This window comes from Orcinus orca, chromosome 5, assembly GCF_937001465.1.
Source record: "Orcinus orca chromosome 5, mOrcOrc1.1, whole genome shotgun sequence".
Classification (NCBI taxonomy): domain Eukaryota; kingdom Metazoa; phylum Chordata; class Mammalia; order Artiodactyla; family Delphinidae; genus Orcinus; species Orcinus orca.
The window spans coordinates 41372127-41384291 of NC_064563.1; the positions used below are offsets into that span (position 1 = coordinate 41372127).

Here is a 12165-nt window from a genome sequence, read left to right on the forward strand (position 1 = left end):
ACACTCCAGAGGTCTTCGTTTCAATGTGCTGCCCCTCCGCTTCTGCCTAAATGACGAATCTTTATTTACTTTGCCACTCTGTTCTGACAGCATGTTACAAGTGGAGTGGGTACTGAGGGGTGTAGCTGGACCCCCAAAATCCCAGCATTCCCTTCGGGACTCCACCAACGTGGCGGCACCTGTGTTGCAGTTCTTTACCTCAGGCAGGTGGTTTGGTGCCCCAGGTCCTTCAGGAGTCTTGCCCCTGCAGCTGCTGCGTGAGGCCCACTCTCAAGAGGTGCAATTTTATGACCCATATTTTACGTTATTTCTTGGAGTGTCAGCAGGTGAGAAGCTGGAAAGACTTGATGTAGTGATAAGAGGATTACAGAGAAATAATGAGGATAGTGAAGTATTGAAAGATAAGAAAGCTATTCTTTGCCTGAAGCAAGTCACTTGGCCATTCTTATCTAAATGCAAAATGAACATTTGCTCTCTTGCCAGGATTAAAGAGCACATGTCTGGTGCAGGAAGAAATAATATTAAAAGTATACAGCATCATGTAGCCTCCCCCTCTGTAGTGGGGAGCTGAACAGGGAATGAGCAGAATCCCCAGGACAGCCTGTGTTTGCCTGTTGGGAAAAAAGCACAGCATTCAGATCCTTACTGCAGGGAGCTGTCCTTATTTGCAAGTTCTGCAAATGGGATTTTTAGGTTCTGGAGTTTTATTCAGTTTGAGACAAGGTGAAAGATGGAGTGGGAGGGTGGCATCACAGGGGAAGGTAGGAAAATGTCACAGAACTCAAACAAGTCCAAATAAATTGTCTCTCAACCCTCACCTCCACCCACTGATTCTTTTAAGGTAGGGATTGAGCTAAAGACGGCCAAATCTTTTTTAACCAGTCCTACACAGGTGGCCTAGTACCTCAGTACCTCACTTCGGAACTTAGGGGTACTTACCAGCTACTGCTTTTGTTCAGGACCTTTGGTCTTTAGGTAAAAGTGAGGCTAAAAATGTCCCACTTCAATAACCTTTTCTATGTTTCAGAAAAAGTTTCGGAAATCACATCTGGGCAATTTCAAAGGCTCAGTTCAAACTGTCGGGGTCAGGGAAAACCAGTGTGTCAGAGCAGAGAGGCTGAGGACCCTGTGCCCTTACAGAGGGTGTTCTGGGAAGCTTCAGGGTGAGGATGGTGTAATGTCCTTGGAGACACACAGCTCTATTCTGGGGTGAGAATTTGGAACAAGGTTTAATTTCTCCAGATAGGAGAGGTTTTACTGACTTGGCTTGGTATGTGTAATCCTTCCTAGTCTCTTGAATGTAGTCTGTTCTGATAGAGAATCATTTTGGCCATTGCCCTGATCCAGAAAGCTTATTCCTAGCAAACTATCTTGTGAAGACCACTCTGTTTCTAAGCTTCAACAGGTCACACACAGACTCAAACCCATTTTTTGGTTCTTTTTTCAAAGAATCATCAGATTTGAGGTCTTTCTTCAAGGAAGCAAAAAGATAGCTCACATTTCCCAAGTCATTCATATTCATCATGAACTATAAGTCATCGGCATATGAAATGCAAAGGGATGGAGAGACCCACACACAAGGCATCATACATTCACAAATACACAATGAGGTCAATTAAGTAAATGCCCTGTTATTTTTTCATCCCCAACCCACCTTCTTCCACAGTGTACTATGCACAAAGCCTTCCAGGATGACCACTTCTAGCTTCAAAGCTAGAAGTGGCCTTTCCGACTATCTGCTGAGAAGCTGCCCAAGTGACCTTTTTGAGTCTCAGGTTCCTCATCAATAAAATAAGGATTAAGATATTACCCACCTAAGCAGTTATTATAAAGATTACCTATATGCTCAGTTAATATCAGTCTGTTCATTTGTGTTGAAGAAACTGAGATTCAGCAAGGTTGAAGAACATGTCCAAGTTCATGACAGTGATGGGACAAAACCCAGAGTCTCCCGTGTGGTCAGGAAGGCAGATGGAGACAGGCTGTCTTCAGACAGTCGGCAAACCTTTAAGGGTAAACATGGCATGACTCCATTTATGGTTATGAGTTTCCATTCCAGTGAGAAAAGGTGGTCCTCTATCTCCAGATAGAGGAGCACTGAGAGAGGATTCTCCACAGCCATGATGGTAAATGACTGATTAAATGACTGAATATCCAAGAGGAATCCTCTAAGCCATAAAGAGGCACAATTATAAACCACCACAAGCTTCCGAAGCTAAAGTAAATAAACAGCTGAAGTTAGATAAATAACAAACAACTGGTCTGGAGTAAAAATTGTACCCATGTCTAGACGTGTTTTTATTAGTGTTTATGGCTCCTCTGTTGAAACCAAGTCTCTGCATTCTACCAGTGCCCCAGCCTCCGCATGGTCCCCTCCCAGTAAAAAAGATCAACCATTTTTTGGCCTGTAAAAGTGGAAATTGCATTTAGTTAAACCTAATATTTGTGAATTAACCTATAACATGTTAGTGTTTTAAAGTGGTGCTTTGCTGTGTTAGGGAATCTTCTTTTTTCTTTTTTAAATTATGAAAGTATGATAACACATTTACAGGGGACTTGAAAAATATAGAACAAAGTGACATACAGTTCCACTACATATTACAATTATTATTTTGTGTATTTACTCTCAGCATTTTGTAAGCATATCTGAAATATTTATAATTGTTAACAATATTCAAGTTTTTAATTATTCCTTAAAACAATGAACTCCTAGCCTGTTTCCTTATCTAGAGGAAGAGGAAACTACACTGAATTATCTCTAAGGTTTCTTTTGTTTTCATCATTTTGTGTCCATATGGCCAGATTAACTTGAGTACATTTGATCTGATAAAAACACTAATTTCTGCATATTTGTATCTTTAGTCCCTATGATTTATTGTTCATGCAGTATAACCACTTGCGTACAACTTTCAAAGTTCTAGGGAACATTTCACATGTAAAAGGCTTAATGTGAGCAGCCATTGTTTTGCATGAGGGCCAACTGAAAAAATAAACAAGTTTATCAACAAATTTCTTTCACTCAAAATAAATAGTTTTATTAAGTCCTTTCACATAAAATACATATTTTTAAACACAGAAGACCTATGTTACTGAAAAGAATATCAACTTTTTTTTTTTTTTTGGTAACTAAAATGTTAGAATCTGAGCTTATTTGAGAAGAAACAACCAGGGCCACATCCTGCTTACTTGTTACTCAGTTTGTGTTACTCTTTCAGATTCACAAATTGGTCTTCTCATATCATCTCATGTCAAGCTTTGAAAGAATTACACAGGATCAATACAGACTCACTTTACAGATGGGAAATTGGGATACTCAGAGAAACAAAGTTGACTTGCAACTTTTATAGAGGCCAGCTTTCTGACAGGAGTCCAGGGAATAAGAGAGAGTGCAGGCTGCCTGGGGCCTGTGGGTTATATAATAATGATTTCAACCTGGAAAGGAGTGCACAGGAAGGATTTAACCAAGTTTTCCCATAGTTTAGAAGTGTTTCTCAAACACTGAGATTTGAGAGTTAACGAACATAATACAAAGGCCCAGGCTCATTGAATTAGACTAGAACTTGGACCTCTGCATTTTCTTCAAATTCCTCTAATTCATACTAAAGTGTGTATGTGCTTGTGTGTGTGTGTACATGCATGCATGCATGTCACAGTGACTGTTTGCATATGTACTAAAGCAAATAAAGGTTAAAGTATAGCATGAAGCACTAAGATTAGATGACAGAGCAGAAGAGGAAATGTGGGAGGAAGTTGATACTCACTGACATGGCTTACTTGGGGATGATATAAAGCAGTGTTTCTCAACCTTTAGTCTGTACTAAAATTGCATGGAGAGCTGCTTAAAACAGAATGCTGGGCCCTACCCATGTCCAGAATTTGTAATTCTGTACATCTGGAGTAAGACCCTAGGATATGCATTTCTACCGGGTTCCAGGGGTTGCTGCTGGTGGTCCAGGGGCCATACTTTAGGACCAGCCGTGTAGACAAGCACAGCGAGCGGCCCTGAACCCTGGCTGCACACTGGAATCATCTGGGATGAGACTGATGCCCAGCCTCACCCCCAGAGATTCTGATATAATAGAACTTCCGTGGAGCCTGGATAGTGTAGTTTTCAAAGCTCCCCAGGTGTTTTAATGTGCAGTCAGGGTTGAGAACCACTGATGCCAAGGCTTCCTGGAAAAGCGGGCGAATCTGGGCTCCAGGAGCCACATTCAGTCCTGAGTTGCCGGATTTAATCAGTTTGTTTGTCTGCATGTCCTTTCCCAGGGGCAGGTGAAAGCAATGCACTAAATGATCTTCCTAAGGGCCTTTTCCCCACTCAGTATCGAGGCTCTGACTAGGATGCTTTAAAAACGCATTTCCGTGAGGTACAAGTAAAACAAGCATTTAAACTCAGTTGATTTTTTTTCTTAACAATGCTGCCCTCTAGTGTCCTTTTGGTAGAATTATGTTAAAAACCCACCTCAGCTATCAGTACAGTTATTTCCTATTATGTTAGATAGCTAAAAACTTGGGGGATTTTTCTCTGACATTAAAAAAAAAAAAAATGAAGTGGGAATTCCCTGGCGGTCCAGTGGTTAGGGCTCCACGCTTCCACTGCAGGGGGCACAGGTTCAATCCCTGGTTGGAGAACTAAGACCCCGCATGCCCATGTGGGAAAAAAAAAAAAAATTGAATATGCATTAAATTCAGTTTTACTTTGTGGCAACGTGAATCTCTAACTGGGGCCTCTACATTATCTGCATTCCTCCCTGCATTCCGTGCTGCAGCCTCCTCCTCCCAGACTCCTTTCTGCATTCCACCAGCCCTTTCCTGCAGAGTCAGTAGCCAAACAAACCACGGAGCAAAGAAATTACCCCTCAGCTAAAGTACCTGGGGCATAAGGGCATCTTGCATAGGCTCTTCCACGCTCAGAACTGTTCCTTCTCACCTTTTTCTCACTTCCCATCTCTTTTTCACTTGATTGATAGTTTATTGAGAATTGAATTCATCAAACAGGGGCTCCCCTGTCTTCCTATGATGAGTTCTCCAAACCTCCTGAGGTCCCACCATCTTGCCAGAAGTGTCCTTCCCACCCCCAGGAGTGTTGTTCTCCTCCATCTCCCTGTGTCAAGTCTCTCTCCCTCCATACTCCCCAACCCTCTAGCCCACATCCTCAGTAACTCCCCTATCTAGATCACTCCCAGTGGCATACAGGCTTACTCTTACATCTTCCAGTTTTAAAATAAAACTCTCCTTTGACTCTGAGTACCCCTTCAGCTGCTGCCCTCTTTCTCTGCTCCATTCATTTCCTAACTTGAGTCTACCCAGGTTGTCTCTAACGCCTTCCCTTCCCCACGCCCATTCTACCACTGGCTCCAGCCTGGCCTTGGTCCCAACGCACCACAGACACTGACAGCACTCTTTTCATGGTCTGCAGTGACCTCCCTGTCACACAGCCAAATCCTATGGACGCTGTTTTGTGCCCTTCTGACTCGAATGCTCGTGTGTTCCAGTCCTCGGGCACAGCTCCTGCAAGCACTCCCTATTCTTGATTCTGAACTGTCCCCCCATCTGGCTTCCTTCCTGTCCCTCTGGCTGCAGTGACCTCTCCCCGACTCCTGCTCTGGCTCTTAGAACCTCTACTCTTTTCTCTGGGCAGACTTCCCTTTTATAGTCTCATCCACTTCCATGGATTTAAATACAGTTAAAGACTGGTAATTAATAAATAGCTCGCTTCCAGCCCAGGTTGTTCACCGTGTCATTATCCAGTTATCTCCACTCGACATCTCCCCTCAGTCTCTCATAGTCATCTCCATTTTTGGCATGTCCAAGGGGAGACCCTGGCTTTTCCTCCCAAAACTGTTCCTCGCTCAGTCTCCTGCATCTCGGTGAATGGCCAGTTATCTGGGAGATCGCCTTCATTCCTCCTCGTCCTCGCTTGCCACGTTCAGTCCATCTGCAAGTCTAGGGGATACTACCCCCCAAACAGATTTTGATCCATTCATGCCTCTGTCTTTGCTACCACCTCCCGATTCCAAGCCCCCTCAATTCCTGCCTGGAGTACTGCAATACCTTCCTAAAGATCTTCCTGCTTCCTCCAGCCCCCCTCCAGGCCCACAGCACGGTCAGATAGTGTTCTGAAATGTTCACTGCATCGTCATTTCCTTACCTAAAAATGTTAGTGACTTCCCATCAAGCCCTGAATAACAGACAAATGACACGGTTTGCCCTCTGCCAACTTCATCCTGTAGCCCTGTCCTCCTTCCTGACTCAGCTTCCATGGCTTCCTGATTGCGGGAACTCACCAGGCTCTGTCCAGCCTCAGGGCGTTTGCACGTGCTGCTCCAGTGGCCTACAATCCTCCTCCACTGTTCTTCACCTGACTGGTCCCTATTTATTTTTTGTGCCTAAACATTACTCCTCAGGGAGACCTTCCTTAACCAACTAAAATCGGTCTTCCCTCTTATTCCCTATCTCAGCCCCCTATTGGTTTTCTTCATAACATGTCACATTTTGTAATTACCTACTTGTTTACATCTCCATGTTCTCCACTCAATTCAGAACTGAAGGAGCTTTGTATCTGTTTTACTCACAGATGAACCCAGTGCCTGGCAAATATTAAGTTCTTTATACGTGTGTGTGAAATAAGGGAATGAAGGTACAGGAGGAGTACCACCTCCACTCCACCTTACCTGCTCTTGCCAAGGCCTCGGGAACTGCCGCATGGCCAAGCCACTGGCCAGGCCTGTGCTCATCTTACGTGATTACAGAATGGAGACAGGGGAGGCTCTCGGGCTCATTTTATTCTGTTAACCTCCTCAGTGTTTACCAACGTGTTTGATTTGCCCCAATATCCCCAACCCCCAGCGTAGCAGACACCTCACAAATCCTGTTGACTGGATGAACATCTCAGCTCTGGATGAAACAGGGTGTGAAAGGAAAGGGAACTAGCACAACGATGGAGATCTCCAAAGAGAGAATACTTTGGGGCAGAGATTTAAATAATGGCTTTAGACTTCCAGAAATTTTAGCACAGGTACTCATTTCCATTTGTATAATAAAAGGAAAGAAAAGGTTTCATATAACCTTTTGTATCTCATTTGCTTTATCAAGGGAGAACTATCTTCATAGATTTAGTTGCTGAGTAATAAACTGATATTTAGAAGTCTTTCTCCAAGAAAGAAAAATACTTTCCTTATAAGCCAAGTTCTACCTCTGTTGGGACTCTGGTGAGTAAAAGCATTCCCATCTTCCAAACAAAGAAACCAAGGGCAATTTTAAATGGTTTACGTAAGCCAAATAAGCAAGCAAGCTAAGAGCCTAACCCGCACTGTCTCCTTCCAAATCCTGTCCCTGATCAATTAAGACAGTGATTGCTGGTGAGAAATAAAAGAAGAACACATCTACTCAACTTGAGTTTGAGAAAGGATTTGATTCTTCTGAAGGACACGTAACCTACCAGATATTAGTGGGGCAAGAAAAGCCCGTGGCCTGCAGCCCCTTGAAAATGTCAGATGACCTAGCATCCTGGGTATTTGGCTGACCCGCTTTATAGAAGAAATCCAGCCGTGTCTGTGACTTATCACTCAATTGAACTTGAGGTTCTCCACGCTCCCTGGTTCTGCATCACATCGGCTGGTGCCAAGAAGATTAGCTCAGCTCCACCCCTCTGGGAAGGGGTTCATTCTCCTGTTTAGGAAATATGATGTCAGGCTGAAAGAGGCTGATGAGCAAGCAGGGCGGGGCCACACGCAGGCCCCAGTGAAATGCATGACATGGGTGTCTTAGAATGAACTTTGGTCCAAAGTGGTCAAGGACAGAGTAGCCCGTGCGGGCTGGGAGCCACTGTGGCTTTGGCTGTTTGTTCAGCATTTAATATGTTTATCTTTCTGCCAAACACATTGTTGTTGAGTCATCTCTATTAAATAGCCACCCTGAGTGAGTCTTAGCTCTGCAGATCCCACACACAGAGGCAGGCCTTCTATCCCCAATGACCCTCCATTCTACAAAGTCAAAACAAATGCTTTCTCTCACTTCTCACTTTAGTGAGCGCTTAAGGTCCCCATGTTCTGAAAGAGGTGAATCATGTGTTCTTTTATCCAGCCAGGAACCCTGAAGCGATAAAAGTAAAGGAAGAACTTAAAGTGGTCATTCTGTTTTTAATATCATTTCATGTTGTTGCTGCAATCTGAAAATGGAACGTCAGTTTACCCAAAAGTACCAGCCACCTCCAAACTATCAATATTTTATGTTAGACTATTATGTTATCACCAGTGTCAAAGTAATTATATTAATCCAACAAATAACTGCATTAAATATCTAAGCTTTGGGCAGGAAAAGGAAAAAAAAAGACTGTATAACTTTGAAAAGTATATGTAGTGCTAACTATTTGGCTTTCCATAGAAATCGTTCGAGCCATGACACATGTGATAAACCAAGGAATGGCAATGTACTGGGGAACCTCCCGCTGGAGCGCCATGGAGATCATGGTAATTTCATTCCTATTTTGAAATGGCCGTTGAGTACGTATTATTGTTTGTTAGATATCATGTGTAAGTTGTAAGATCTTTTGCAAACTTTCTTCACAATCACAAAGGCACTAGAATTCTATGATCAATTCCATCAGTAATAGAGATGGATATGGGGGGTGGATCTCCTCAGCTCAGAATACGATAGGGAGGGTGCAGGTATCTAACAGGAATTGTGCTTTAGCATGTTCTCTGGTAGTAAGAGAGTAAATTTCTCAGCTAACGAGACATATGAACACAATATTCCAGGGTTTTTTTTTAATGTCTTAAATAATGGTACTGTTCATAACATGCTAATTACAGATCATTTTTATATTATATATTAGTTAAGTTTTATTTCTTTAGGAACCTAGAAATAGTCAAACTATGTTTTCTTTGTAATAGTCCATAATTCATACTTTGACTAATTTTCCCTGGACCTTAACTGATTCCAAAACCTCTCAAAGAATAATAAGGATTTCCTGCATTGGTATTTCTTAGTGAAATTGATGGTCATAACTTTGCTTACTATTTGGCAATCTACATTTTTCTTGGTTTGTATTGATTTCACCAAAATGAAATTTTTTCATGCATACAGCCTTCTCATCAGGTATAAATTCAGTTGCTCTTTTATTTCTCCCTAGGAAGCCTACTCTGTAGCAAGACAATTCAACATGATCCCACCAGTCTGTGAACAAGCTGAGTACCATCTTTTCCAGAGAGAGAAAGTGGAGGTTCAGCTGCCAGAGCTCTACCATAAAATAGGTAATCTTCACAATCAAATTTACTGATTATTTTTAACAACAGGATGATCAGTGATCCAGAAAAAAATGTTACTGAAATGCTTTCCTAAATGTTCCTAATTAACCTAGGGGTTGTCAGCAATATGCATTCCAGAGACTGGAAGAATCAAAAGTGCCTGTATGTAACCTCCAGAGTATCACTCGTGACAGCCAAGCAGAGCTGTAAATTGTGACTGGTGTACAAGCTGTACTCAGTAGGTGTTCAAAAAATGCATATAGAATGAAGGGAAGAAACAATGAATAAACGTATTTTTCATAGGGTAGTTGCTCTAGCCAAGAATGCATCTCTGAGTGGATTATGACTGCCTTTCCCAAAAATTATGGATTTGTACATCTGTATCTCCTACTTTGCCTAGAACTGAGTCAGAATGGGAATTCAAGAACGGCTGACAAGCCAGGGACACATGTTTTTGTAGGTAGACATAATGACAAAGAGAGGGAAAAAATATATACACAACATGTACACGAGAATTTTGGGCATCAGAAAAACCTAAGTAAGCCACATTTTCAGGCGTACTTATTAAAACAGATTCCAGAGATAATTTTCTTCATAAGAAATGGGGGTTTACACGAGTGGGAAAATGCTGGGTAAGAAAAAAAAGGATACAAAAGTTCAACAACAGCAATAACAATGGTTGTTATTGCTATCACTGCGTGTTTACTGTGCAGGGGGCGTTGTGCTCCTGCTTTGCATCAGGCACTGTTAAGGCACTGAGTGAACAAGCAAAGAGCTGGATTCCTGTGCAAGCAAAAGTGTTTATCTCTGAGTGTAAAAAGAAACATAAATTTTGGTCATCCGAAAACTATGGATAAGCCACATTTTCAGGCTTGATTATATGGCCTGTTCCCCATAACCAACAGTGCACGTTTGGTAGGTTTATAAAAATGAAGCACGATTTGTAGATGCCTGAACTGTAATGAAAAGATTTATGCTGATATTAGCTCATGTATCTGGCCAGCTTCCCCACAACTAACCAAGTCCTTTCTAAACACCCCGACACTTTTGATCCCAGTTTGCTGGAGTAACTTTTTAAGGTTTTTTCTTCTGTAGGCGTCGGAGCGATGACATGGTCTCCACTGGCCTGTGGCATCATCTCAGGAAAATATGGAAATGGGGTGCCTGAAAGTTCCAGGGCTTCACTGAAGGTATTTTCCTCCACCTCTAGGAAAGAGTCTGGGGATAGGAGCAAGGGAAAAAAGGAGATTGAACAGAACAGTTCTGCAGCAGCCTGTGGCTCCCTGGCTCAGGCCGAGTGTGGCCTTGGGCTGGCCGGTGTTCCCTGGCCAGCTCCCCAAGCCCTCTGGAGGTCTCTACTTCTGGTCAGGCATCAGTGCAGAAAGTTCTCCTCCTCTGGGGACCGGGGGAGATGCCCAATGACCTGGTTGGATTCGTAGACTCGAATTCCTACACTAATTCTTATATTCAAGAAGGCATTTCATTCCTCCTTCGAAACTTAGGAAACGTAAAATCCCTTTTCTATGTAAGAGGATCTAATTTTACTTTTCTTGACAAAACAAAATTTAAGCCATAGAGGTTTAATCCACATGTGGCAAACCAGTTGTAGTTGAATAGGTTTGAGTTCGGTTGACGTTTTTTAATATGTGAGGATGGGGAGTAAGGAGGGAGGGTTTGGGAAGCAGATACAGAGCCAAGCCTCTGTCACGGGGGCTCAGGGCTGGCATTTGCAGAGATCAACTCCGGCTGCTCAGTCTTGCAGCTTAATTTCTTCTCTGAAGCATAAAGATATTTAAGATCATTGACATAAAGTTACCTCCATTCAGAAGATCTTGATGATTAATTTACTTGGAGGGTACTCCAAAATCTCTCCTTGTTAATAACAACATGTCTGTTTTTTAAAACTTGAGAGAATGTGTAATAACATTAGAATCACAAATTACTCTGTAATGTCTAGGGAGAGAACATAGGCATTTTCAAAATTCACACATGCCAAAGGCCCCAAAGAGGAAGCAGAAGTCTGACACAGCCTCTTGTCTCCATCAGCACAAAGTCAGCACAAAGACAACTCAAGTTAAGCCCAAACCAGCGACCTTTTAATCAGTGTGGCTGGAACCACCGTGTGCTTCCCTAATCAGGACCTTCTCCAGACTCTAGGTCTATCACTTTTCTCTCTGCTGTATCAGTTGACCTATTAGCTTGTTTGTTCTCTAAGATAATACAACATAAATATTTCCTAAAACATGGTGACATGGTCCTGCTTCTAGTTTTGCATTATTACACTAATTATCCTAGAATATTATATAGGGTCTTGTTTCTGAAAAATGGAAGGTTTTGAATAAGTCAGCAAAGAAAAACGAAAAGCATCTCAGGAAAGAAGGGATAAAAGGTGGATGGCAAGAAAAGAGTGAAGAAAGAGAAGCATTGAAAATTGTGATTTTGCTGAGCACCTACTATGTGCCAAGCACCGGGCTAAGTGTTTTTATTCATCTCCTTTTTTCCTCACAAAGATAAATGGATACAGATGGCTTTTAGCCAGTTGTAGACAAGCATGTTGTCTTACATTCTTTCAGAGACTTTCTGAAAAACTCAAAGTGCTTCCATATATACCAGGTGTTTGTTCCAGACTATCCTTATAAGAGGGTAAACCTTTTCCAGATGCAGAAACTGAGCACAAAGAGATTAGATAACAATCCAACAGCATAAACTCATAATAGAAAAAGTTAAAAGTAGAACCCAGGTCTCCTGGCTCTCAGTGCATCTCCCTAAAGGCATTTTTGTTTCCCTTCAAACTCAGGTTTTTAAAGGAGGAAGAAGTAGCTACTACACTGTATTTGAAGTATATGATTGGCTGATCTCCATCACTATTTGAGAAAAGCTTACAAACAGCTGAAAAGCTTTTAAAAATGCACTAACG

At 42.2% G+C, this 12165-nt stretch overlaps 1 protein-coding gene across 3 annotated transcripts in view; it reads left to right on the top strand.

Annotated features, from left to right (window-relative positions):
- Positions 1 to 12165, top strand: part of KCNAB1 (potassium voltage-gated channel subfamily A regulatory beta subunit 1) — a 427972-nt gene that overhangs the window by 397704 nt on the left and 18103 nt on the right. For all 3 annotated transcript variants that reach the window (XM_004281819.4, XM_004281821.2, XM_049709722.1), the window contains exons 9-11: positions 8386 to 8471; positions 9134 to 9254; positions 10344 to 10438. In XM_004281819.4, the coding sequence (XP_004281867.1) occupies positions 8386 to 8471; positions 9134 to 9254; positions 10344 to 10438 (302 nt within the window). The remainder of the gene's footprint in view (positions 1 to 8385; positions 8472 to 9133; positions 9255 to 10343; positions 10439 to 12165) is intronic.